We start from the raw sequence: 27,222 nt of genomic DNA, 5'->3' as shown, positions 1-27,222 counted from the left end.
GGCATGATCACCCACTGCCGGTGTGGACACATCACATGCTGTGGTTCTCAGTGATCACATAACGTGAGCCTGTGTGGACACGTCACACTGCTGTTATTTCCCGCACCCATCTTTTTTGTCAGGCACCAAAGACTTCCTTCCCTCTCTACACCTGGCTGCTACATGACTAAGGAATTACTAGAGCACTTTTGGTGGGGGGTCTTCTAGGTAGGCCCACTGGAGAGGTACCCTAACAGTCACGTCCACTGCCCCCACAGAGCTAGAAAAAGCAAGGTTGTTCACTGCCCTAACTCTATAATAGCTATTAGGGTTTCCTCTTCAGAAAGTGGGGGTAAAGAAAACGGGGTGAGATTTGACTAGGCAGCTTAGGGAAAAAAAAAAAAAACCACCAAAAGAAGAGTAACCAGTTTTTCTCTTGACTAAAAGCCAGATGCCCTTAACAGCACAGCCTTCTAGGGGTCAGGGATGCCAAAAGTGATTCGGGACTCTGATGTCTGATATGGTTCTTCAGTGTTTCTTTTGTTAGCATTCTTCTTTCTTTCTTTCTTTTTTTTTTTTTCGGAGCTGGGGACCGAACCCAGGGCCTTGTGCTTGCTAGGCAAGCGCTCTACCACTGAGCTAAATCCCCAACCCAGTGTTTCTTTTGTTATGTTGTGGTAATTCCTTCCTTGGAGGAGAGGTAAGCCCTGTCTACCTCTAAGGGCTCAATGACAAGACAAGGCACAATACCACCAAAGTCCAGTGCTGCCAGTGCGTTTAGTGGGCTTCCGTTCAGGAAGACGAGGGGTCAGGTACAGGGTGTGGACGTGCCTCTGCTCACTGGCTACACCGGGAAAGCCCTGTTTAGCAGGATGAGGGGGTCCTGTCCCCACAAAAATGTAGCCCCCAACCCAACACCTCCTGTGGGGAACTGAGGAAAGCCCTGACTGGTAGAACAGGCCTCAGCGGGATGGCGAAACCTTCCCTTGGGTGTGAATGTCGACCGTCCGTGCAAAGAGGAATACCTGTGAAGGACCAGTTAGTGAGTGCCAAACGCTCTTAGCAACCGCAACTTCATTCTCCCAGACGTTTGCAGCGAAGACTGACTATAGACACCTGAGACCAGCTAACTCCGCTTCCTGTTCTGTCCACAATAAACAGAGGTTCTGAGGCGGTGCTGTGGTTGGGACCGCTCCGTGCGAGCATCCACAGCTCATCTGTCTCCAGGGTTTCTGTAGGAGTCTTACCTAGCTCCCTGCTTGCTCCTACTCAAGCCCCAGCTGTGTTGAATGCTGCTGGCTCTGTTCTTCCCTGGTGTGTGCATGTGTGTGTGTATGCGTGTGTGTGTGCGTGTGTGCACGTGTGGGTACATCCGTGTGTGCCACCCGACTCCAGCTTTTCTGTACCTGTGTCGATCCTCTGTTCATTCCCTCATTGTTGAGGTCAAGAAGCAGCAGAGCTGGCTGCTGGCTGCACTCTCTCTTCTTCCCTGGTGTGAGTGTGTGTGTGTGTGTGTGTGTGTGTGAGTGTGTGTGTGTGAGTGTGTGTGAGAGTGTGTGTATGTATGTGTGTGTGAGTGTGCGCGAGTGTGCGTGTGTGTGTGTGTGTGAGAGAGAGTGTGTGTGTGCGGGTGTGTGTGTGAGAGATAGAGTGTGTGTATGTGTGTGTGTATATGTGTGTGTGTGTGTGTGTGTGAGAGAGAGAGAGAGAGAGAGAGAGAGAGAGAGAGAGAGAGAGAGAGAGAGAGAGTTGGGTGGGGTTTAAACTCTCGACAAGCCCATTTGGGGTGCTATTTTGCCAGGGCAGGGCACAGCCGAATGCTCAAACATGGCAAGTTGCTTGGCTCTGAGGACAGCCGTGCATAACAGGTTAGCTCTTCAGCGGAGGAAACAAAATAAAATAGTAGGTGAGACTTGCTAAGAGAAAACTTCTGGTCTAGAGAACATAATCTCCAGCCTGGGTGGACCTAACATTCCAAACGGGCCTGGTCAATTACCTGGCCAAGGGACCCACCCGCCGGAAGGTAGGCTTACCTTAAGCCATGGTAAAGAGACGTATGGGGTAATGAATTCTTTGTCTTAAGGCCCTCTTTCCTACCCAAGGTAGTTAGCTCGCTTTTGGGTTGGTTGGTTTTGTTTTGTGTTCTTGAGGCTGTGGCTGCCCTGAAATTCACTCCATAGTGAGACCAGGCTAGCTTTGAACTCATAGAGATCTCTGCCTGCCTTTGTCCCCAGAGCGCTAGGATTAAAGGCATGCAAGGCGGAAGATACCAGGATCTCCAAGGAAATTGCAGATAAAGGTAAAAAATGCATGATGGGGTTCGGGTGGGGACATCCTCTTAGAGATGGGGAGGGAGAATGGGATGAGGAGCACACACCAGGAGGGGGACAATAACTGTAAAAAAAAGATTTAATGATAATAATCACTATATTATTAATCACTATATTATTATTATTATTATTATTATTATTATTATTATTAATGATGATGGTTGGGTTATGCTGGAAGTTGGATGAGGATGCAACCTGTAGCCAGCTTGAAGTGCATGCAGGATCTGGGTCCATAGCTCCACAGGTGTCCATGGTGACCTCACGCAGCTTTCTGGCAGTTCTGATTGGGGAATCGTACCAACCTGCCTGTTTATAAGAAGGACCTGACACAGGACACCACCCAGAGAGGGAATCAGGGTGCGACGGACGGACAAAGCATTTGAATTTGGAGCGTAAAGAACCTCCAGTAAGTGGGAGTGGAACTCGGGCTGGCTATGACATGTAAGAAACTCCTTCCTTAGCTTTTGCCAACAGCCTTGACCGAGGAGGAAACACATTCTGCATCTGAAGAGCACCCTGACCCTTGGCACAGGGCAGAAGGAAGTGGCCTGCAGAGCAGCCTTTCCAGCTCAAGGAAGCTGACCGTGCTATGTCTTAAGGCTTTTCTGTTTGTGTGTTATATAGCCACATCTGTGAAGGAAACTCATGTCTAAGAGCACCCCGACCTTTGACACTCTAAGGACAGGTGGATGTGATCTTTACCACAGATGACCCTTTCGGTAAGTTGGATGGGCTTTTCTGTTCCCGTGTGTTTTATTTCCATACTTCCTGATCTTGTTCTCCCTGATAATAATCAAGTTAGGCATTCCATTTCCCCGTAAGTCGATGATTTCCATCATGGTTGGATGACCATATAGTGCCTGTGTATGCAGTTGCCTTTAATAAAAATGCAGCAGCCGACATAATCTGGATCCCTAGAGATTCCCCCATGAACCACCATGTTTGGTTTGGCTGGGTCCTAACGCCTGCTCCTTCAACCCCACACTCTCTAAGCCTGTTTTGCTTTGAGACAGAATATTGTCTTAAGACTCCTTTTATTCTAAGCTTGTTATTTATCCTGTCTCCTGATATCCTTGCATCCTGGGTACCCTTACTGTTTCTGTTTCCAGTGACAGTGACATAGACAGGCTACCAAAAAAGAACATGGTGATGTCATCCCATTCCGTTTCTCTCTCTTTCTCTCTCTCTCTCTCTCTCTCTCTCTCTCTCTCTCTCTCTCTCTCTCTCTCTTTCTTTCTCTCTCTCTTTTAAGCTGTTTTTCTGTGGTCTATATTTATCTTAGTTATTGTTCTGTTGCTGCTGTGAGAGACACCATGGCCAGGAAATCTCTTATAAAAGGAAGCCTTTAATTGGGTGTTTGTGTACAGTTTCATTGGGTCAGTTTGTGATCATTATGGTGGGAAGCAGACAGGCATGGGGCTGGAGCAGTAGCTAAGAGCTTTACATCCTGATCTATAGGCACCAAGTAGGAAGAGACGATAGTGGGCCTGGCATGGACTTTTTTTTTTTTTTCTGGAGCTGGGGACCGAACCCAGGGCCTTGCGCTTGCTAGGCAAGCGCTCTACCACTGAGCTAAATCCCCAACCCAGGCATGGACTTTTGAAACCTCAAAATCACCCCCAGTGACACACCTCCTTCAACCTCCTAGTCCTTCCCAAACAGTTCCTCTAACTAGGGACCAACAGATCTGTGACGCCTTGTATTTTCTGTACGATTTACCTAGAAAGTTACAAAGCCCCGTTATTTAACAGTATGTATACTGATCATATTTGCCCTAATGGCATTTGATCTTGAGGCTCTGGGGGGGGGGGAGTAGGGTTCCACTTACGTATCTATGGTGATGCCATCATCCATTCTGGGTGAGGACTTTACAGTGCAATTGCTTTGAGGTCACCCACGCTTCTGACAGTGACCCCTCACCTGTGCTCTGTAAGTAAGTCAGATAAATTTACTGGCTCTCTAGGGTGAACTTTGGTGAAGTTGAACTTTGGTTTGTCACTGAGACCTTAGGAAAAGGGGAAACATCAAAATTCTCACAACAGGTGGCAAATTGGTAAGTGTTCCCATGTCTTAGGGCATTAAGAAAGAAGCATGGTGTCAGTTGAACAGTTGTACACACCTTTAATCCCGGCACTTGTGGATCTTTGATCGAGACCAGCATGGGTTACATAGTGAGTTTCAAGCCAGCCAGGGATAGATCAAAAGACATTATGGTTTTTGGTTTGCTTTTTCTTTTTAAAAATTTATTTATTTATTATATGTAAGTACACTATAGCTATCTTCAGAAGAGGGCATCAGATTCCATTACAGATGGTTGTGAGCCACCATGTGGTTGCTGGGAATTGAACTCAGGACCTCTGGAAGAGCAGTCAGTGCTCTTAACTGCTGAGCTATTTCTCCAGCCCCCTGGGTTTTCAATAATCAGATATGAAGGTCTATATTAATGTGGTCAGAGGGATTAAGAAGGGATAATATTTTGCCTCTTCTAAGGTCAACTAGGTCCTAGGGGACTGAGACGAGGCTTAAAATGAAACGTCCTGTTGTCCAGAGAAGCGGCAGAGCTCCCATCCAGTGGATTCTAAATTAGAGTCCAGTCTACAGAGAGGAGGGTTGTGTTAGTATGCTGAAACACCATAACTAAGGTAAATTATGGAAAACATAGTTCGTTTTAGTTTATGGTTCCTGAGGTCTCCTTCCACGGTGGTTGGGGAGTACGGCAGCAATTGGCAGGCATGCAGCTGGGGTAGCAAGCTCAGACCATCTGCTTTGGTATGCTTGCTAGCGTGGTTTGGGTCACCCTTTTTTTTTTTTTACAAGAATGAATTGCCTTGTGGGGTTACTTTCGTTTTGTTGCTGTGTTTCTATGACCCTGAGATTCTTATTTATCTTTGTTTTAAAAAACTCGGTCTCGGGGTTGGGGATTTGGTTCAGTGGTAGAGCGCTTGTCTAGCAAGCGCAAGGCCCTGGGTTCGATCCCCAGCTCCGAAAAAAAAAAAAATAGAAAAAAAAAAACTCGGTCTCGGAGTGCTGGGGTTACAGTTGTGCGCCATCACACCCAGTTTTGAGATTATTCCTTTCCAACAATTGTTCGAAGTCAGGCCAGGCAGCATAGTCGGCTCGTCTTTGGGCTCCATAGAAAGCACGAAGCAATCCACGTGACCCCTGTGTCCAAACGAAACAAAACTCCAACAAAAATAAACGAAAATCGTGCCCTCTTTACTATCTCATACCATACACACCAAGACACGCAGATGCACTTCGGAACGGAACTGAGCAAGTTCACTGCAATCCGCGAATGCGAGTGATACACTTCAGGCAGCTTCGTATTCCCATACCTTCGCCTATTAGCAAAATGAAGACAGCCCACCTCTCCCCCGCCTCCCGGCCTGGAGTAATTCTGTCCCTGCCGCGCCGCCGTTGCGTGCGGGGTCAGAGGTCACGGCGGCGTTAGTGGTGACGTGGTTTTCTGCTTTCACCCGGAAAGCCCGGCGTTCGCAGCGCGGAGCCGGCGTCCCGTTGGCGCGCTCTGGCCTGTCTTCAGGTTGTCGCTTTCGCCCCGAGGAGCTGCTCGCTGCCTCCGGAGCGGCGGAGAGGATGGTGCGGGGCAGTCCGGGGCCCGCCGCGCGCCGCCGCGAGTGAACAGGGCCAGGCCGCGGGCGCCCGCGGAGCCGCGGGTCTGTGGGGCGGTGAGTAGGAGACAGGGTCGGGGGTCGGGATCGCGGGCGCGTGGGCCGGGACCAGGGACCCTGAACCCGCGGCCCACGGCATGCTGGTCGGGTCAGTGCGCAGGTTCCTCCATCCACCTCAGCTCCTCTCACCTCTATATTTAGCTGGTCCAGTCCTGCTCCATCCTCCTGAGGCCTGAGGCCTGCGGAGTCCTGCTCCCCGAGCCAATATTTATTAGGTCGTCTAGATAAGGCAGGGTGGAACTGCTAGGGTCCTTTGCAGGTTTTAGAAAAAAACTGTTTCGAAAAATGTCTTAAATGATGTGTTTGTGTCTGTTTGTGCACGTGAGTGCAGATACCCACCGACTCCAGAAGAGGGCGTTGTATTCCTGGAACCAGAGTTACACGCCATTGTTAGCTGCCTGATGATGTGGGTGCTGAGAACCTAACTCTGGTCTTCGGGAATAGCAGGTGTTGTTCTTAACGCCCGTGGCCATCTCTCCAACCTCCACGTATGTGAGTGAGTGTGTGTTTGTGTGTGTGTGTGTTCAGTTTTAGATTTTTGACTTTGGGTGGTGTTGATTGATCTCCGGGTGGAGAGAAGATGGGAGGTAGCCGCTCATTTACACAAACCCAAAACAGAGTAGTGGAATTCTGTGCGTTGTAATCTTAGATATATCCAAAACAGGGTTTGATTCAGCCCAGAGTGGCTAGGATTTCCTTATGTAGATAAGGCTCCTCACCATCAACACTGAATCTTCCCTTTAACACCCGCTGATTCAGACTCAGTAGTTCAGAGATAAAGGCATGTGCCACACTGCCAAGGTTTAACAGGGTAATCACGGTTTAATTGGTTTTAATCTGAATACTGGAATGGTATTGTTTTGGTTTAATCTGAATACAGGAGACGGGGTTCTCATATAACAACCTAGGATAGTCCAAACTCACTATGCAGTGGAGGTTGACCTTGAGCTCCTGATTTTCTTAGCCTTCCTCATGCTGGCATGGCAGGTGTGCACCACCATGCCCGTTAAGCCTGGCTAAAATAGAGTTTTTTAAAAGACAGTCTCCACTGTGTAGTTCAGGCTGGCCTCCAACTCTCTGTGTAGCTTGAAGTTGTGACTCCCCTGCCTCAGCCTCATGTTGGGGTGTTAGCTGTGTGTCGTCAGGTCCTGCTCAAAAACAGTAGTGGTAGGCTGGTGGCGAGGCTGGTCAATATTGAGACTGGGTGGAGGGTGATTTCTCACCTGTCCTCATAGTTTATAACACAACAAATCAAGGGGTGATTTCCACACAGTGTAAGACATGCAAGCTTTAGTTCTCTGGATGAGAGAACCCAGGGGTGTGGGTTTAACATCATGGAAATAAACTGAAGCCATGTTGCAGTTCTGGGACTCGTATCTTCCCAGGATTCTGTCGTTGCTTTTCTTTGAACGTTCTCAGGAGTGCACGGTTTTACACCTCCATGCTTCCTTTTGACCCTTCCTTCCTCATCTAGTGCTCTCTTCCTCTGTACACGAGCAGTAGAGAAAACTGGTCCTGTTGGGGTGTGTAGCGGGGAAAGAGAGCACGCTGCAGGGGTGGTGAACCTACAGGATGGTTTTTGTCTGTGTGGAAAGTCTGAAGAATTCCAGTTATGGGCCAGACCCGGTGACACCTGCCTATAGTCCCAGATCCTTGCGAGCTGCCATTGTGGTGTTGGGACCCTAATCCAGGTGCCCTGGAAGAGCTGAGCCTTCTTTCCATCCCCACAAAACTTTATTCTCAGACAATGAACATGTTTATTGAAGGCGGTGTCTCTGATGATATAATCGGTGTGTCCAAGGCATGTGGAATGGATTGGTGGGAAGCCCTCTGACTGGCCCTGGACTGAGTTAAATGAGAGTCCGTCTCTGCCACTTACAAGTCTGCTTGTATCATTGTATGTTACCTAAGCTGTTTTGACTCAGTTTCCACGTCTGTAGGATAGGGACACGGATACTGATACCCTCCTAACAGTGTTGGAGAGATTAAAATACCCACTCAGTGTATGTTAAGTAGTGGTTATGGTGCCCAGTGCATGGCATATATTAAGTAGTTATTTTCTCCTTAGCTTGTTGTAATCTGGTTCTGCCACAATCCACAGTTATTTTTGTGAAAGAGAGTTTTTGTTTGTTTCTTTTTTAAATTTATTTATTTTTTAAATTTATTTATTTTATGTATATGAATACACTGTAGCTGTCTTCACACACACCAGAAGAGGGCATCAGATCCCGTTACAGATGGTTGTGAGCCACCATGTGGTTGCTGGGAATTGAACTCAGGACCTCTGGAAGAGCAGTCAGTGCCCTTAACCGCTGAGCCATTTCTCCAGCCCCTAAATTTATTTATTTTATGTATTTGAGTACAGTATCTTGTTGCTATCTTCAGACACACCAGAAGAGGGCATCAGATCCCCTTACAGATGGTTGTGAGCCACCATGTGACCTCTGGAAGAGCAGTCAGTGCTCTTAACCACTGAGCCATCTCCCCAGCCCTAAAAGTTTTTGATTGTTATTGACATCTTTCAATTTCTTTTCTCTGAATGTTTGGATATAGTATTTAGTTTGTACATGTATGTGTGCACACCATGGCATGCACATGGAGGTCAAAGGACACATAGGAAGTCAGCTCTCTCCCTTCTTTGTGTGGTTCCAAGGATCATATCCAGGCCACTAGGGTTGCATGTCAAACACCTTTACCCCTGGGTGATCTCAGCAACCCTTCTTTATTTCATAGTTAAGTGTTTTAAACATTCCTAAGTCAAGCAGCTCAGTAGGTAAGCCTTTGTTTTTAAGCCGTGGTTAGGAGGTTAGAAGTAGTGTTGTAGAAGCACTGGTGTCTACGGTTAATTCTGTCGAGTGTCACAAAGCTGTCCCACATCCTTCCAAGTAGCTTGTGTCCTAGAACCTGAGGACTGTTGGAGCTGCCCTCTGCACAGTTGGCTGCTTCTTGCCCGAGTTGTCTGCAGGTTGTCTTGGTTCTGAGTGAGTGAAGTAGTCTAGTAGCACACTGGTGACCTGTATTCGTCTTCCTTCTGTGCTTGTGGAGTCAGCGCTTGGCTCTCTCTGGTGTCCCTCCCCTCAGTCCTTGGACTTTTTAGAAGCCAGCCTTCATTTCTCACTCCCTGGTTGGAATGAACTTAGGGAAAGAGGGCAGCCAGAGCACATCCTCACCCCCCCCACCCCCCCATGAAGTGCAGTGCTTGCTTGCTTATTTTTGTTTGTTTTTCAAGACAGGGTTCCTCTTGGGGGTGTTGGTGGGTGCTGAGAGATAGCTCAGAGGTTAAAAGCACTGGCTGCTCTTCCAGAGGTCCTGAGTTTAATTCCCAGCAACCATATGGTGGCTCACAACCATCTGTAATGAGATCTGGTGCCCTCTTCTGGTGTGTCTGATGATAGCGACAGTGTACTCGTCCTTGTGTGTGTGTGTGTGTGTGTGTGTGTGTATTCATATATATATTACACACACACACATATATATGTATATATACATATATATATATATATGAATGAATGACAGAGTTTCTCTGTATAGCCCTGGCTATCCTGGATCAGGCTGAGCTCGAACTCAGAGAGATCTGTCTGCCTCTGCCTCCCCAGTGTTGGGAAGTATGTACCACTACCATCCAGCTTGTATTTTTATTTAAAAGTAAGGCTTAATTCTTGAAAGAATACAGAAACTTTTTTTTTAAAGAGTTATTTATTTATTATATATAAGTACACTGTAGCTATCTTCAGATACACCAGAAGAGGGCATCGGATCTCTTTACAGATGGTTGTGAGCCACCATGTGGTTGCTGGGAATTGAACTCATGACCTCTAGAAGAGCAGTCGGGTGTTCTTAACCGCTGAGCCATCTCTCCAGCCCAACTTTTTTTTTTTTTTAAACTTAAAGGAAAGTCTTACTATGTAGCCCTGGCTGGCCAGAAACTTTATAGACCAGACTGGCCTCAAACTCACAGATATTGGCTGGCCTACCTTTGCCCGCCTCCTGATTGCTGGGATTAAAGTGTATGCCATGCCTGGTTCAGAAACCTTGGACCTCTTTGCTGATAAAGACATAAAAGACAGCCAGCCTCTAATTTCCTATTTGAAAATGAGTGGCTTTGAGTTTTGTGAACTATTTAGAGTCTTGATAGTTTTGTTCAAAAATGCTTTTATGCCAGGCATGGAGTTGCTCCCTTGTATTTAGTAGTATGTAATCCCAGCTCTTGAAAGGTGGAGGGAGGCAGGAGAATCAGTTCAAGGCCTGGACTACGCATTATTTAGGAATGGTTTACTGTAGAACAGAACACTAAAACTTCTTGCTCCCACTTAACTTACTTAGTACCTTTCCCCATCCTTACCTGGTTCTAATCTGTTTGCTGTAAAGATATTTTGAGTCAGACAGGTAAGATTATTTCCCTACTCTTGAGAGATTTACAGTTTGGGAATACCAGACAACTGGAAAGTTTCAGAGGTGCAGGCTTTGAGCTGCCCTGGGTTCAGCTTCCAGCACTAATGGGTGTGGTGGTGCATTCCTGAAATGCCAACTTGTGGAGGTAGAGGCGGGAGGTTCAGAAGCTCAAAGTCCTCCTTGGCTACAGTTCTAGTCCAACTAAGTTATTAAACAACAATAAAACTACTAATAAAGGGCTGGAGAGGTGCTCAGAGGCTCAGAGGCTTGTACTCTGCAGAGGACTTGCCCTAGATCCACTGCCATGTGAGCAGGCTGACCACCACCGAGAACTCCACCTTTAGGGGATCATTGCTCTTTCCTGGCCTCCAGTTACCTACACACATGTGCATACTCACACAAACATACAAAGATACACAAATAAAATAAATCCTAAAGTAATTCTACACCATGATGTTTAAAAGCCAATATAAAATGGATAATTTCTTATAATACCTGTTTTATCAAATTTGACTCACCAGAAGTAAAAAATAGACATATAGGCATTTAAAAATCATTAAAGTAGCTAAGATAGCCTCCTCAAAATAGAAAACAAATACTTGGCAGACTCATGATTTTCTGGCCAAAGTCAGTCAAATTTCTAAGAAGTAGAAGTGCATTTTATTCCTGGTAGCACAGCCCTTTAATCCAAGTGCTTGGGAGGCAGAGGCTGGTGGATTTTGTGATTCTGGAGCCAGCTTCATATACATAGGAAGTTTCAGACCGTCCATGCTACACAGGAAGATCTTGTTTCAAGAATTTTAAAAAAGAAGGAAAAAAAAGATAGCTATGCAAAATGCCAAGTTAGTCTTATCTCATTTCTGAATACATAGAAAAACAGGGAGTAAAGGAGCAAATATATTATCCCAGTAGCTTTAAAGCCTTGGTCACGAGCTGGGGTATAGTTCTGTGATCTATCATGTGTTCTCCCCCTAACACCAGAACAAAACTCTTCAATTCTCAGTCATACCAAAAGCACCCAATGCAATCAGCTTGAAAAAGATTAATCAGATTATTTATGTTAACAGAGTAAAAGACAAAAATTGATTGTTTAGACATTGCAGATGAATTATTCATTGAAATATAGTATTTGGTTGAATTCAATAGCTATTTATCAAACAAGAGGCCTTGGGTTAAATCCTCAGAACCAAGAGAAAAACAAGCAGGCACGGGAGCATATGCCTATAGTCCCAGTACTTGGGAAACAGAGGTGGCAAGCTCAGGGTTCAAGGCCAGCTTGAGATACAGGAAACCCTGTCATAACCCTTTTCCCCATTAAAAAAAAAGAAATAACAGTATAGTGAAAATCGTTTGTAAACTTCTAAGAAAGAGTTGAGTACTTCTTCACACTCAAGAGAAGTCTTCTGCTGTAGTCAGGGTTCTGACATTGTGATAGACACCATTAACAAAGCAGGGTGGGGTATAAGGTTTATTTGGCATCCACTTACAGATCATCAAAGGAACTCACACAGGGCAGGAACGTGGAGGAGGCAGGAGCTGATGCAGAGGCTGTGGAGGGTGCTGCTTACTGGCTCGCTGCTCACGGTTTGCTCAGCCTGCTTTCTCCTAGCATCCAGCGGTGGCACTGCCCACTCGCACATTGATCATTAACCAAGAAAACGCACCACAGGTCTGCTCACTGGCCAGTCTAATCGGGACATTTTTTTTTATTAGAGTCTCCTTCTTCTAGGAGAGTCAAGTTGACATAAAACTAGCAGCACAGCCTCCCATCAGAGGCCTGTGCTGAGTCCAGGTTTAACAGTGAGGCTTTGCAAAGCATTTTAGTGAAACTCAGAAGTGAGGCGAGAGTTTTATGACCGCTACTGCTGTTTCATTGAACAGGAAAAGGATTCAAAAGAGGCACTGCTGGTGCCCTGTTCTAAACTGTGGTTATTTGCATAGACACCCAAGAGAGGCCACAGGCAGCTCGCTTAGACTCACGGGCAGCGGGAGGCGGCACATGCAGCTCAGTGGTGCAGCACTTGATTAGCCTCTGCAGGCAGAGCAGCAGATAAAGTCTCATGTGCGCATGAGCTAACAATGATAATAATGTACCGTGTGCGTGGTCCTTCTGTGCCTGCCTGCCCGCCTGCCTGCCTGCCTGTCTGTCTGTCAAGTGCTACCTTACAGATGTGTGCGTCCCTGCCTGCCTGTTTACACAGTGCCGCTATGGGAACCAGGGCTTCATGTAGGCTGGGCATGCACTTTCCAAGTGAGCCCACAGCTCCACCGTCCCCTCCTCTTTATTTTCCTTTTTTAAAAGAACTTTTTACTTTCTTAGAAAGGCTGTCTTTTACAGTGTGGGCCGGCTTTGCCTGTTGCTGAGGAAGAACTTTGACTCCTGGTCTTCTACTTCCTGGAGTCACGGGTGTGCACCGCCATGCTTGCCTCTCCAGTCTTCCAAGTGAACCCTCTGCATGGACATGTCCTCAGATTCCGCCTTTGCTCCGCAGTACTTTGACATGAGACTGAAGTGGGCTCCAGCTCAGTGCAGACAAGGCCTGCACTCAGTCCCGTGCTGAATTCATTGCAGGTTGCCGCTGGTGAGAAGCATGTTCAGCATTAACCCCTTGGAGAACCTGAAGCTGTACATCAGCAGCCGGCCACCGTTGGTGGTTTTTATGATCAGTGTCAGCGCCATGGCCATCGCCTTCCTCACCCTGGGCTACTTCTTCAAGATCAAGGAGATTAAGTCCCCAGAAATGGCTGAGGTCAGTATACTGCTAATGTCTACTTGTGCTGGATGGCCCTGTAGAGAAGTGGAGGACAGCTCTTTCTATTTTCAAGGTCTCAGTCTATGCTGCAGGCTAGTCTGAAACTTCCTGTGTATTGGGTGGCCTGGACCCTGATGTACTCTCCTGCCCCAGCCTCCTGAATGCTGGGATGATGTGTCATGTCTAACCAGACCTGGACAGTTCTTTCTGAGACAAGGTCTCCTGAAACCCAAGCTGGCCTTGAACTCCACATCCTCTTGGCTCTGCCATTCAAGGGCACACAGATAGTAGATACGTCAGCAAAAGACATACTTATGTAGAACTTCCTGTCTTTTTTCTTGTGACTTTAGGGAATACCTAGTTATTTTAAGTAATACTCTCAGTTTTAAGTAGACTTTCAGTAGAGAAACATGCATTTGGGAGAGTGTATTTATAAAACAAACGCTGGATATGGTGGTGCACTCCTGTGATCCCAGCACTGGGGAGACTGAGGCAGAAGGAGTGTGAGTTCAAAGCCGTCCTGGACTGTGTTTCAGAAGGGTCTGAAGAGAGAGTGTTCAGTGGGCATGGAGAAGGGGAACAGTGAGTGAGAGCGGTGGATAATAAAGTGTGCATCCTGAAGATGCTGTGAGGAACCCACTGCCTTGTATGCTAACCTAAAATATGCGAGTCCTAGATCCTAAAGAGAAGTAAAGGGCACTTTTACTTCTGGCACAGTTCTTTTTCTTTATTATATTTCTCATTGGCTTATTATTTATTTGTTTACATAGTCTCACTGTGCAGCTCTGGCTGTCCTGATATTCTACAGATTAGTCTGACTTCTGCTTCCTAAGTGCTGAGATTAAATGTTTGCACCACCAAGCATTTTATTTGTGTATTTGTTTATTTTAAATACATATGCATGTTTTGCCTGCATGTGTGTCTGCTATTCATGCATGCAGTGTCCTCAGAGGCCAGAAGAAGATGTTGCATTCTCTGTAATTGGGGTTACAGACAGTTGCAAGCTTTCAGGCATGCGTGTGGTAAACAGCCATACATACGTAAAAATACCCATATATTAATGTAAACACATACATCTTAAAACAAAGTTATAAAGTAAATGAGAATTAGTGATTTTAATGTGTCTCCACTTTTGTTCAAGATCCTCTGCCCTCTTTTTCTTCAAAGTAGAGTTTCTCTGTGTAGCCCTGGCTGTGCTGGAACTCACTCTGTAGACCAGGCTGGCCTCGAACTCAGAGATCCCCCTGTGTGTGCACCACCTCTGACTGGCTGATTGCTTTTTCTCTCTCTCTCTCTCTTTTTTTTTTTTTTTAATTTTTAGTGTCTATGCATGAGTGTTTGCCCGCATGTAAATATGTGCGCCATGGGCCCAAGGAACACAAGAGGGGTATCGGATACTCTGGCACTGGAGTAACAGATGGTTGTGAGCACCCATGGTGATGTGGGTGCTGGGAATGGAACTTGGTTCCCTGTAAGAGTAGCAAGTATTCTTAACCACCGAGGCTTGGAGACAGCCCTCAGTGTGTGTGTTTTGCATTTATTTACTTTATGTGTATGGATGCTTTGCTCCCATTTATGTCTGCACTAATGTGTGGGAAGTGCCAGGAAGCGGGTGTCAGGTCTCTCGGAGCTGGAGTTACAGTTAGTAACTGCCATGCTGGGTGCTGGGACTCTCTGGAATGGCAGTCACCCCAGCAGGCTTCTCTCCAGCCCCTCATGATCCCTTTTTGAGTTTGATTTTGAGACTAGTTGATTTTTCTCTTAATTACAGAATGCTGAATTCTCAACCACTGCAGAGTGTGCAGATCACCAGGGCTAACACAGTTATATCGGCCTGTTCTACTCAGGGTGCTGTGTTGTAACTTGAGATGGTCAATCTCTAGTCACTCTTTTCCTCTTGTGCTGTGTGGCAGTCCAGGGTCATGGCTGTTTCTGCCTTGGAGATGCTGGGACTTCATATCGTCTCTGTTTTATTTTGCTGAAGGATTGGAATACTTTCCTGCTCCGGTTTAATGATTTGGACTTGTGTGTATCAGAAAATGAGACACTGAAGCATCTCTCCAACGATACCACCACACCTGAGAGCACCATGACCATCGGGCAAACCAGATTGTCCACCCAGCCGCCCCAGTCCCTGGAGGAGTCAGGCCCCATCAATATTTCAGTGGCCATTACCTTGACCTTGGACCCTCTCAAGCCCTTTGGAGGGTACTCTCGAAATGTCACACACCTGTACTCCACCATCCTTGGCCATCAGATTGGATTGTCAGGTGTGTGTCAGCTACTTTCCTTTCAGAGTTCTGAGGCAGCAGCCGAGATAGGTTCCATGTTCTGTTGTGTCTCGCTGTCTCTCCTCTTGAGAATTGGACGTCATGAAGTCAAGAAGGACTGGTTGCTGTGCGTCTCACTCAGCCGGGTCTTCAGGTATCACATGCACAGTCTCTTCCTAAAAGCGTGTCAGTCAGGGTAATGGGCCAGACATACAGCTCGTGGTTAGAGCTCTGGGCTGTGTGTGTGCGGCCCTGGGTTCCTTTGTAGCACTGGGAGAGGCGAAGTGGGAGGAGAGAAACTGCAAGTGCTGGGTCTCTTTCTGGCTTCAGTATAATTGCCCTTTGCCCAACATAGGCTTTACTTGCTCGGGTCCATTTATACTTGAACGTTTTTATTATTAAAAACTTGTAGTTCGGGGTTGGGGATTTAGCTCAGTGGTAGAGCGCTTGCCTAGCAAGCGCAAGGCCCTGGGTTCGGTCCCCAGCTCCAAAAAACAAAACAAAAAAAAAAAAAAAAAAAAAAACTTGTAGTTCGTACATGAATGCTTTGCATGAATGTATGTGCACTGTATGTTCTTGGTGCCTGCCAACATCAGAAGAGGGTGTTAGATCCTCTGGGTCTGTAGGTACAGATGACTGAGCTGCTGTGTGAGTGTTACGAACTGAACCCGGGTCCCCTGCAGGACCTCAGCTCTTACCTGCTGAGCTTCTCTCCAGCTCTCTGTTTGAGAAGTGAAGGCAAATGTAAGGATGCTGTATTAGGTCCCGAAGGCCCTGGGGCCAGGCTCGGCAGTGTACATAGTGATTAGCCACCCCAGCATGTGGGGGAGCAAAGCAGAAGGGTGGTGAGTTTCAGGCCCTGCCTCAAGAAACAAACAAGCTGCTGGCACATGCCTTTAATCCCGCCACTCGAGACAGGCAGGGGAGTTTGAGGCCATCTGGTGGTCTACATAGCAAGTTGTAGGGTAGCTAGGGTAGCTAAGACCTTGTCTCAAACAAAAAACAAAACAAAAGCCAGAGAAATAAAAAAGAAAGTTCACATGGTGCATGAGGTAGAAACAGGAGGACCGAAAGTTCAGGGTTATCAGTATTGAGTTTGAGTCCAGCACACGTTACAATAAGAACAAAGGACATCTTTGAAGCATAACATTCCACACTTACTGTGCTCGTTTTGATGGCAGTGGGGTCATATAGCCAGCGTCCACTTAAGACATAAGCTAAGTCACTATGAGCAGTTCATCTGTCTAATGTCAGTTTCACACACAGAGAATAGTGATTGTGCTGCTGTGTATTCCTCCCTGTTTATGACACAGGGGTAAATATGTGCTGACTGTTGAAGTTAGGCTTCCGGTCAACATCAAACTAAATTGGTTGTTAAGTTTGGGGAGTCAGGAATTACACTCGGTTCTTTGACTTTGTGGGAGTCAGCACTCCATCCCCATGTTGTTCAAGACATAATGTGTTTAGAAACACATCTATGAATAGGTATGTTGTGCTGGAGCTTCTGTGGGGGTGCACAAGTGCTATACCTATGCATAGATGTGTTTGTAAACATATGTAGGTTCCTAGGATTAATTTTAGGTCATTTGATAGGTTATTTCTCTACCAGTGAAATGAGCCAATTCAAGCATGATTAGATTATATTAAAGGCAAGTTGATTGGGAAGTTGCTCTCTAGGCGAGTTCACTGGCCTCAAGGACTGTGACCTGAGGTGTCACCATGGCGGGGTTGGGTGGGTTGGGTGAGGCACGCTCCCAGAGAGAGAAGAGGAGAGGAGAACAGAATATTTGGATTCTATAGGGAGGGGCAGGGAATGCCAGGTAGGGACTGAGGGATGCTGGAGGCCTGGAGGCCAGTTCTGCTTAGATGAGTAAGATAGCACCTCCGTCCCTTGTCCCAAACTTCACCAACAGCCTTATTTTCCCTTGACCTGCTTAGCTGTCATGCTGGCTATATTTACTGTTGTGTGATGCTGGACTCTCAGGCCTGACCTTTTTTTTAATTTAAAATTAAGTATGTTATATGTGCTGTATCTTGCCTGTTTGTATGTATGGCTAATTTACCATGTATATGCCTGGTGCCGTGGAGGCCAGAGAGCACAGGATCCCCTTGGGACTAGTGTTATACAGACAGTTGTGAGCTGCTGTGAATTGATTCTAGGGTCCTCTCAACCACTGAGCCATCTCTCCAGCCCCAGGTCTGTACAGTTTTAAATGTCCACAGTTTATTTAACAGTGTGCTAGCTTCTAGGAAGAACTAGAAAAAGCCTCAGACCTGGTGCCTTCAGCCTTGAAATTTGGGGATTATAGAAGAGGCAAAAAAAAAAAAAAAAAAACAGGAATCAGGCTGGGGGGTGTAACTTACTGGTTAAGGGCTTACCTAATGTGTGTAATGCCCTGGGTTTAGGTCCCAGTTCTAACAAGGATAAACCAAACACCAACCAAAGTCCATATACTGCCTGGTTTTATGTCAGCTTAGTACAAACTAGAGTCATCTGGCAAAGGAAAACATCAACTGAGAATATACTCCCACTAGATTGGCCTGTGTGTGCAGTGCATGTGACGCTGTGGCAGGATACCAGCATGTTGTAGGCGGTGTTACTCCTGGACTGGTGAGCCCTGGGTGTTATAAATGAGCAAGCCATGGGAGCCAGCAAGTAAGCAGCACCCTCCATGGCCTCTGTCTGCATCAGCTCCTGCCTCCAGGTTCTGCCCTGGTTAAGGGCCTACGTGACTTCCCAAGCAGTGGAGATGAGCTGAGAGATATAAACAGACCGACCCTTCCCTCCTCAGGACTTTGCTCATAGTGTTTTATCACAGTAGTGGAAAGCTTATTAAGACAGCTCAGTACTGCAGGGCTCCCTGCTTATGATGTAGTAATAATAAAGACACAGAGACAGACACCTGGATAGTGTAAACCTGCTGGCCTGTTTGCTGGGGCAGTCCCTCAGCTAGCCCATCTAACTCAACCAGACTTCCCTGCCACCATGTCTTTCCCCTCTCTGCTGTGTTTCTGTTCTGCCTCCTTCTCTCTGCCTCTCTTCTCTCCTCCCCTCCCCTCCCCTCCCCTCCCCTCCCCTCCCCTCCCTTCCCCTCTGTTCTTCTGCCCCTGCTTCAGCTGCCAGTATTTTATTGTTCAAATGCAACTCTTCTTTCTGATACAAAATAGCTATTAGCATGGTGTGAGATTCTTCTCCCCCCTGGCAGCTTGCCTTTTGGGGCAGGTGATGCCGCTGGTCCAGTAATTAACAATACAGGGATATACCTTCATAGCCAGTCCATACACACAGCATGTGTGGGGGTGGGTTACCCCAAAAGTTCATCGTGAATTAACACTTACATGGTGCTTAAAATGCTAATTAGGCGCTTGTTAACTGTATCAGTTACTTTTCTGTTGCTCTGTTAAAGCACTGTGAACAAAGCAATTCAAAGTTTAATTGGGCTACGTGTTCTAGAGGCTCAATTTTATGATGGCTGATGGTTGGGCAAAAGCATGGCTGCAGGTGGCTGGAGCAGCAGCCGAGCGCTCACATCTTAACCCACAACAAGAGGCAGCGAGCTCACTGGGAGTGGCAGAGGCTTTCCTCCCCAGATAGTGCTTCTCTGTGTAGCCTTGGCTATCCTGGATCTTGTTCTGTAGACCAGACTGGCCTCAAGCTTAGAACTCTTTTTTTTTTTTTTTTTTTTTGGTTCTTTTTTTCGGAGCTGGGGACCGAACCCAGGGCCTTGCGCTTCCTAGGCAAGCGCTCTACCACTGAGCTAAATCCCCAACCCCATAAGTACACTGTAGCTATCTTCAGATACACCAGAAGAGGGTATCGGATCTCTTTACAGATGGTTGTGAGCCACCATGTGGCTGCTGGGAATTGAACTCATGACCTCTGGAAGAGCAGTCGGGTGTTCTTAACCGCTGAGCCATCTCTCCAGCCCGCTTAGAACTCTTAAGATCCATCTGCCTCTGCTTCCCAAGTGCTGGGATTAGAGGCCTGCATGCCCGCCTCCAGGACACACCTCCTCCAACAAGGCCACACATCGTAATCCTTCCCAGATAGTTGCACCAACTTGGGACTAGCATTCAAACATTTGAGCCTATGGGGACCATTCTCATTCAAACTACCACATCGCATAACACAAAAAGTGCATAGCATGGATTATGACCATGCCTGCTTCTATGTGCTAAGCCTGGGCACAGTAGTTCACTGGTGTAGGGGACATGAGAGTGGAAGCTGGGAAATCTGCAAAGCCTTGCTCGTTCTAAGAGCTGGCTGGACCTTGGAGACATAACCTTAGGTTCCCAGAAGCCTTTGTGTAGTCAAGTCCACAAGATGCTGGTGGGGTCCTGCCTGTTGCCTCTGATTGTTCAGAGTGGACAGTTGGTGCCATGATAGTAAGGGTACAAATCACTCCTGTGAGTTCTCCTGTGACCTTAGAACATCTTGATTTAGTGCAGGCTTCACTTTGTAGTCCCAAGACCTTCCATAAGTCTGGTAGACCCTCTGCTTCTCCCTGTGCGTGTATGCAGACAGGCACATTCATGGGATATTGCTCGATTCTGAGTGAAGTATCGTTGGTACAGAAAATTACTCCACTCAGGTTGCCCAACTCTTCCTGTCTGGGCTCAGGCATGGCTCCCTAGCCCCAGCTGAAGTAGGAGCCTTTTGTGAGCTTCTTTGTGGCTGGGCAGTTTGGTGATCCTCACAGATCAGGACTGTGGCTTTTAGAAATCCCATAGGCCAGTCGGTGCCTGCTAAGTTTGGCTTCATACTTATTTGAAAACCAGCAAACAGTCTATGAATTTCTGCCTGTGTCCACCAATAAACTGCTAATTCTTCCACAGGCAGGGAAGCCCATGAGGAGATCAACATCACCTTCACCCTGCCTGCTGCCTGGAATGCCGATGACTGTGCTCTCCATGGCCACTGTGAGCAGGTGGTGTTCACAGCATGCATGACCCTCACAGCTGCCCCTGGAGTCTTCCCTGTCACCGTGTAAGTGTCCTACACATGTGTAGAGGCCAAGATGACTACTGGCAGGAGTCAGTTCTCTCCTACTGTGTGGGTTCCAGGGACTGAACTCAGGTGGCTAGGCTTGGTGGCAAGCACCTTTACCTTCTGAGCCATCTTGCTGGCTTGAGGGATTATGTAATTTAATCAGAAGTTCTAACTTGTCCCTAAACAGATGTGCTGGATGGAGGCTGTAGCTCAGTTGGGAGTGTTGGCTTAGCATTCATGAAGCCCTGGGTCTCATTTTCAACACAGGATAAACTGGGCATGTTGAGGCACACCTGTAGTCCCAGCACCTGGAAGGGTGGAGGTGGGAGGGTCAGGAGGTCAGGGCTAGCCTGGGTTACATATGAAACCCTGTCTCAACAAAACAAAACCAGAAAGAGGCCTCACCCCCAAGCTAGTGCTTCAATGGCGTCTGTCCCAGAGGAGCATGGTAATTGTTCCAAACGGCTTATCTCTCCTTTCCTCATGTTGCTCTGTTCAGTGTTGTCGGGTGCTATGTGGAGGGAGCCCAAATAAATGTTTCAGGTCCCCGAGCTGGTCTCTTCCTCTCCCCTGCAGTCAGCCACCTCACTGTGTCCCCGACACATACAGCAACGCCACACTCTGGTACAAGATCTTCACAACTGCCAGAGATGCCAACACGAAATACGCTCAAGACTACAACCCTTTCTGGTGTTACAAGGGCGCCATTGGGAAAGTCTACCACGCTTTAAATCCCAAGCTCACCGTCATTGTCCCAGATGTAAGTGAGACAAGTCCTCTTTGTGTGTCTGTACACATGCATCCCAGAACTGAGAGTGTATGAATGTTTACATATTGGGTTAGCCCAGCCTTGACCATTCAAGGACCGCAGTAGGTTTGGGAGACTAGATGGTAGAGCTGTGGATACCTTGGTACCTTTGTGGCTCGGAGCAGCCTTGGTCCTTAGTTCTGTGCTTCTGAGCAGCGGTTTTATGCAGAGATCTGTTGTGTTTGTAACCCATAGGGGTCACTGTGAGGTTCCTGTGAGGTCTTATATGCAGAGTATGTGCATAGTGCCATGTTAGCATAGCTAACAGTTCAGGGTACAAAAGGGTATAGAAGTTCATAGGAAGAGGCAAGTTTGTTTCTCTTCTTTAAGACAGTGTCTCACTAAGTAGCTCAGCCCGGCCTGGGAATTGTGATTCTCTTGCTTCAGCCTCTTGAGTGCTGGGATTATAAACTTGTGCCACCATGCCTGGTCCAGAATGTGTGTTTGTCTGGATAGTGGGGCCTACGTAGCATTTAACCTCAGAAGAAAGAGGAAGCGGAGCGGCCACTGCTGCAGTCAGCAGGCACAGTCTGCCACGCTGATGACTTTTGCCCTTGCTTCCTTCCTGAGTGTGCTGCATGGTTTCTTTTTTATTTTTCCCTGGACTGTCCCCTTTTCAGTTTCTGTTCAGTTACGGAGGTTGGCAGCCAGAGAGCTGCTAGCATAGGCAGAAGGGAAGGCTGCATGATGGACAAGTTGGATTCCAGAGCCTTCCCTGCCCAGCCACAGCCTTCTCCTGTCTCCTGCAGCAGCGCCCTGACTGGCTTGTCAGGCGGTTGTAGAGCCTTTGTGCACTTAGTGGTCTGGGGCTAGAGAGATGGCTCAGCAGTTGGGAGCACTCGCTCTGCAGGGGACCAGAGCTCACCCGCATCAGGTAGTTCCCAGCCCTGTAACTCCAGCTCCTGAGGACCTGATGCCCTGCTGGCTTCCACGGGCACCTGCACACACAGCACATACTTGTGGAAAGTCCAAATCTTAAGACTGCTCTGGCCTGGTTTATGTATCCCTCAGCCCCTGGCTCCTGGGAGCAGAAGCAGGATGAGTTCCAGGCCAGCCTGTGCTACATAGTGAGTTCTAGGTCAAGCTGTACTCAAGAGGGAGACTCTAAAACGGGCAGTGAGCCATGGATGGAGAGACAGTAATGGGAGGTAGCCACGGTCTCTCCCAACACCACTCTACTGTGATTCCATATGAGATCTCAAGAGGGAGGCTAGCCTGTACCCCTTCCTGCCAGGGACGTAGAGAAAGCCGAAGGAGAAGGGATGCTGTCTCGGTGGGATGTGCCAGCTGTCCAGTGGAGGAGAGGTGTGTGGGATTAAGAGGACGTGTCAGAGCAGGACCCTGGCAGGAGGCGAGCAGCTCCACTTGCATGAAGCTCTGGGTCTTCACATACTGACAGCTGGTTCGGCGCTCTTGGAGACCCGTGGAGAGACTGCCCTGTTCAAACTACAGAGTTACTATCGAGGGGCTGGAGGTGGGGCTCAGAGATAGGCCAGTGTGTGTGAGGCCGTGGGTTCAGTGTGGAGCCCCACAAAGGAGTGAACTTGCTGCGGCCATGGAGCTGCTGTGGGAGTGTCAGTGACGAGTGTGTGTCTGCCTTCCTTTTTCTTCAGGACGACCGCTCCTTAATAAACCTGCATCTCATGCACACCAGTTACTTCCTTTTCGTGATGGTGATAACGATGTTCTGCTATGCAGTTATCAAAGGCAGACCCAGCAAACTGCGGCAGAGCAATCCTGAATTTTGCCCTGAGAAGGTGAGGAGGGGGTGGGTTTGGCTGGCTCCTGCCTACAGGTCGAGACTTCACGATAGGTGTTCTGAAATAGTCCCTGACAGGTCATGTCCCCGGGTGCCTCTTTACCCCAGTCTTTCCTTCAGCATAGGGGTCATGCATCAGACTGCATAGCAGGGCCAGTTAACTAGTGGCTAGGGATGTGGCTTGGTTAGTACAGTGCTTGTCTTGCAAGCATGAGACCGTGGGCTTAGTCTGCACCACTTTGTAAACCAGACATGATACATGCCTGTAATGCCAGTACTTGGGAAGTTGAGGCAGGAGGATCAGGAGTTTAAAGTCATCCTTAGCTCCATAATGAGTTTGTCAGCCCTGGCTACCTGAATTCTTGTCTCAAAAAACAAATCCAAGGTCAGGAATGGTGGCACACACCGTTAATTCCAGTTCTCAGGAGGCAAAGGCAAAGGAATCAATTAGTTCAAAGACAGCCTAGTCTACATAAAGTATTTCAAGCCAGCAGGAGCTATGAAAAGAATTCATGTGCTCACTGCTTCAGTGAGATCCTGTCTCCAAGATGGGTGAATGGATGGATGGATGGATGGATGGATGGATGGATGGCTCTCCAAGCATAGCATAAGTGGTTCTGCAGGTTGGCAACTGCTTATAGACTTAGGGTTTTGTTCATTCCTCTCCGAGGTGAGGTAGTTTCCTAATTCCCTTGCCAAAAGATCATAGATGTTCATAGTCTGCATGACCTTGTGGCATTGGACTGAGTGCCAGTAGCGCCCCAGTTGACTCAGTTGTCTACTTGCTCTCTTCCAGGTGGCTTTGGCTGATGCCTAATCCCACAGCTCCCCATTTTCTGAGAGACCAAGAACCATGATCATTGCCTGCTGAATCGGCCAGGGCCTGGCCACTCTGTGAATACACGATCTTGCAATGTTGGGTTATTCCAGCCAAAGACATTTCAAGTGCCTGTAACTGATCTGTACATATTTATAAACGTTGATCTGGAAACTGGTCCTGTGGTGCACGTGCTTTGCCCTGGATGCAGCCGGAACCCGTCAGCCTCACTGAGGGGCAGGAGGGCACCGACATGGGGTTCTTCCATGAAGTGCCGGGGGATGTGGGGATCTTGCCAGAGCTGAGCGTGTCGTGTTCCAACACCAGCGGCCGAGGTTGGCTGCGGTTCTTGTCTCAGACGGGGGTGTGCAGTGTTGGACGCTGTGTGCACCTTTGTCAGGACACTGTTTCAGAAGCCACCATTCCCTCCTGCGGCTCTCACGTGTCTCAGTGACCATATAGCGACAGCAGTAGTTCCTTCTCAGTTTGCTTGCAAGGAAACTGTTTTTAAAAGAGAAAACAAGCTACATTTTATATTCCCCTTGTTAGGACAGACAGGCTTGTCTATCCAGGTCAAAGGTCACGCCCCCAAGGCATTTCTGTAGTGAAGAGCAGAGTTCCGTCTCCACACTGGCCCCTAGGAACTGGAGTGCTTTGCTCCTCTGTGCTCCTGGTAGAGAAGTTCCTGGCTTGAGAAGTGGCGGTGTAATGGGGACACAGGGCAGCACAGGCTGCCTAACTTCACAAGGCAGAAGAGATGGCGGGCTGCTGTAATGCTCACAAGCAGGGCTTGCTTTTTTTTTCTTTCTAAAATTCGTTTCGCATTCATTTTTGTACATCACACATCTATCTCCAGAAGGAGAATGAACATTATAGGTATATAATGTGGAGCTGGTGCAGGGAAGATCTGAAGGAAGAAGGCGTATGAGGCGCTGATGGCTGGCCAGTCAAAACCAGAAGCGTTTTCCTTAGGACAGTTGTGACCATCCGGCCCCAGTGCCCTCTCGCATTTCCTTTAGGAAAGTCATTCGCATTCCCTTCTGCGAGTTACTTGTATTTGCAGTGGTTTTCTATCAATGCCTTGCCTTAATGCCCATGCAGTGTTCTTCCAGGCAGTGTTCCAGACTTGCTGGGTGTGAGGATGAATGCATGTTAGGAGCAGCCCTCTGGAGGCCGAGGGAGGAGAATCTCGAGTGCGAGGCTGGCCTGGGCCACATACTGATAGCCTGTCTCACAGGAAGAAAAACTACTTAGGTATGTCAGCACTTCTGTCCCGTAACTGTAGGTCTGTCTCAGTTGCAGTTAACTTGCTGTATCCCGAACCTTACTGGCCTAGAGAATTTTATCCCAGGCATTCTTAGATGGAAAACAATACTTTGGATTTTTGTTCTAAATTGAAGCTTGTGAAAATAATCACTGTAGTTAGGTGACGCCCTAATGTTTTTTAAAGCAGAGGTGAGTTACTTATAAGATGGCTAATGTGTGAATTTCATTTAGTCTTCCCTTAGACTTTGAGAGCCTTGTCAGGCAGGATGGAGAAAACCCACGTGGCTTAGCTGGTATGAATGTGTCATCAGGACCATCAAGTTTCAGATTAAGTAGTAAGACCCAGTAGAGTAAGACATGAGAAGAAATCACCTTCATTGGTCTGTCGGCTGTGTTCCTCTTAGTCATCCTTGTGTTAATGACAGGCAGTGGCTGGGATTTGTAGAGGGTGGGAAGGAGGAACACCATAAGACCTGGGGAGAGGAAGTCCCCAAAATGCTTGAGAGTGACCCATCCTGAGGCCAGATACATATTTTAAAGCCCAAGTATTCGCCATAGCAGGTAGACAGATGGAGGATGGCTGGGGAAGGAGGTTGTGGGCTGAGTTTAGGGGACTGCAGACACATCTGGGCCTGGTCCTCAGCTGCTCCTTGGTGGTAAACCTCAAAAATGGCATGTCAGATTGGCCACTAGAGACCTCTGACCCCAGCAGCACTGGCTTGTCCTCAGGTGTGGGTGTGTCAGAAGTCAGTGACTTCCTGGGAAATGGTTGTTTCGGATCACATTGATCTTTCCTTTTGTCTTTCACCGTATGGTAGGACTTGAATCAGTTTTGATTCTGTGTGTACGTTCTCTTCGTTTGGAACCTGGCGTTTCTGTCTGTTCTTGGCAGTGCATAGGAACCCAGCCTCCTGTATTTTGACCCTCCTGCAGGCACTGTGGGACCCAAGGGTAGCAGATCCATCTCCCGTCCCTTGCTGCATGATGGTCACTAGCTGATCTGTGATGGCATCCCTCCCTCATTGATTTTCTGTGTTTGAAGTATGTGCACATGTGCTTTACAGAATAAAACATCTGGATTTACTTGGTTTGTCGTCTTTCTCCAGCCTGATAGGTGTCCTTTAAGGTGTAGGCCAGAAGCACTTCCAGTATCCCCTGCCCTGAGGAAGAAGGGTGGCCAGTGTTTCCTAGTAAGGTGACCTCAACAAATCCATGGGTCTTTGTACAAAGAGTGTAAGACCTTGTATGAGACCATGAACCTGACCTGAATGCTACCAGAACACCTTAAGAGCCAGGGCTGGTGAGTACATCCAGTGAGCTGCTGAGGGCACAGCGAAGCAGTAGGGTTCTGGATTCTATCCTCAGGGCACAGGATACACATCCTACAAACCAGCAGAGGTTAAAGATACCCCGGCCAATTACCTATAAATCCTTAGTGTGTCCTCAGCCACCAGTAAAGCAGGCTATGGCTGGAGACAGCTCAGTGCTTAAGAGCTTGCTTTCCATAGGACCTAAGTTCAATTTCTAGCACCCACATCGGGCTCAGAACTCTTAACTCCAGCTCTAGGGATGCCCTCTTCTAGCCTCTGAGCACGCACGCACGCATAGTTTTTGGGGCTGGGGAGTGGGGAAGAACAGCAGCTCGCTCCACTCTCTGGGTGTTAAGAGTCTTTTCTGTCTGTCCTTCATCTACTCCTTTCAGTTGGAACCCTGCCCATTTGTGAAAGCTGGGCTTTTTGCCTCTAAAAACCAAATTTCTTGTGCTGTTAGTTGATCGATGGCCTGTACCTCAAGTGCTGGGATTAAAGGCCTTTGACTAAGACCGTCAAATCACAAACCAAAGCAGACCCGTGACTAACTCCCCACGCCGGCCCCAGTTTGTGATGGCTGGTAGACCACCATCTTGACAGAATCCAGAATCCCCGTGGGAACAGACCTCTGGTCACATCTGGGTCTCCTGTCTGTGGGATGTCCTGGGGTCCCCACTGAGTATCTGCATTCACCTCTGCTTCCTGACCACAGATGGAGCACCAGCTGCCTGGCCATCCTGCCATCGTCTCCTCTGCTGTGAAGACCTGTCACCCCTCACTGTGAGCTGAGGTAAAGCTTGCCTTCCTTAAGTCCTTTTCAGGCATTTCATCCCAGTGAGAAAAGTACCGAATACAAAAC

General features: G+C 47.8%; 1 protein-coding gene across 11 annotated transcripts; it reads left to right on the top strand.

Annotated features, from left to right (window-relative positions):
* On the top strand, nucleotides 1–26,137 carry Tmem248 (transmembrane protein 248). Of its 11 annotated transcripts, none has more exon segments than NM_001437238.1 (10): nucleotides 1–63; nucleotides 2,214–2,278; nucleotides 2,546–2,715; nucleotides 2,934–3,028; nucleotides 12,963–13,140; nucleotides 15,128–15,413; nucleotides 20,250–20,400; nucleotides 20,980–21,163; nucleotides 22,825–22,968; nucleotides 23,767–26,137. In NM_001437238.1, coding segments are annotated over 6 exon segments (945 nt in total). In that variant the 5' UTR covers nucleotides 1–63; nucleotides 2,214–2,278; nucleotides 2,546–2,715; nucleotides 2,934–3,028; nucleotides 12,963–12,981; the 3' UTR covers nucleotides 23,788–26,137.
* The last annotated feature ends 1,085 nt before the right edge of the window (nucleotides 26,138–27,222 follow it).

This window comes from Rattus norvegicus, chromosome 12, assembly GCF_021556685.1.
Source record: "Rattus norvegicus strain SHRSP/BbbUtx chromosome 12, alternate assembly SHRSP_T2T, whole genome shotgun sequence".
Taxonomy (NCBI): Eukaryota; Metazoa; Chordata; class Mammalia; order Rodentia; family Muridae; genus Rattus; species Rattus norvegicus.
This window is presented reverse-complemented; position numbering and strand designations above follow the sequence as displayed.

Excerpts from the sequence above, each read along its gene's own strand:
- Tmem248 (XM_087578007.1), top strand. The coding sequence starts at position 12,982 with ATGTTCAGCATTAACCCCTTGGAGAACCTGAAGCTGTACATCAGCAGC. Across the intron at positions 21,164-22,824 it reads TCACCGTCATTGTCCCAGAT|GACGACCGCTCCTTAATAAA; the intron begins GTAAGTGAGACA and ends CTTTTTCTTCAG. Across the intron at positions 22,969-23,766 it reads CTGAATTTTGCCCTGAGAAG|GTGGCTTTGGCTGATGCCTA; the intron begins GTGAGGAGGGGG and ends GCTCTCTTCCAG.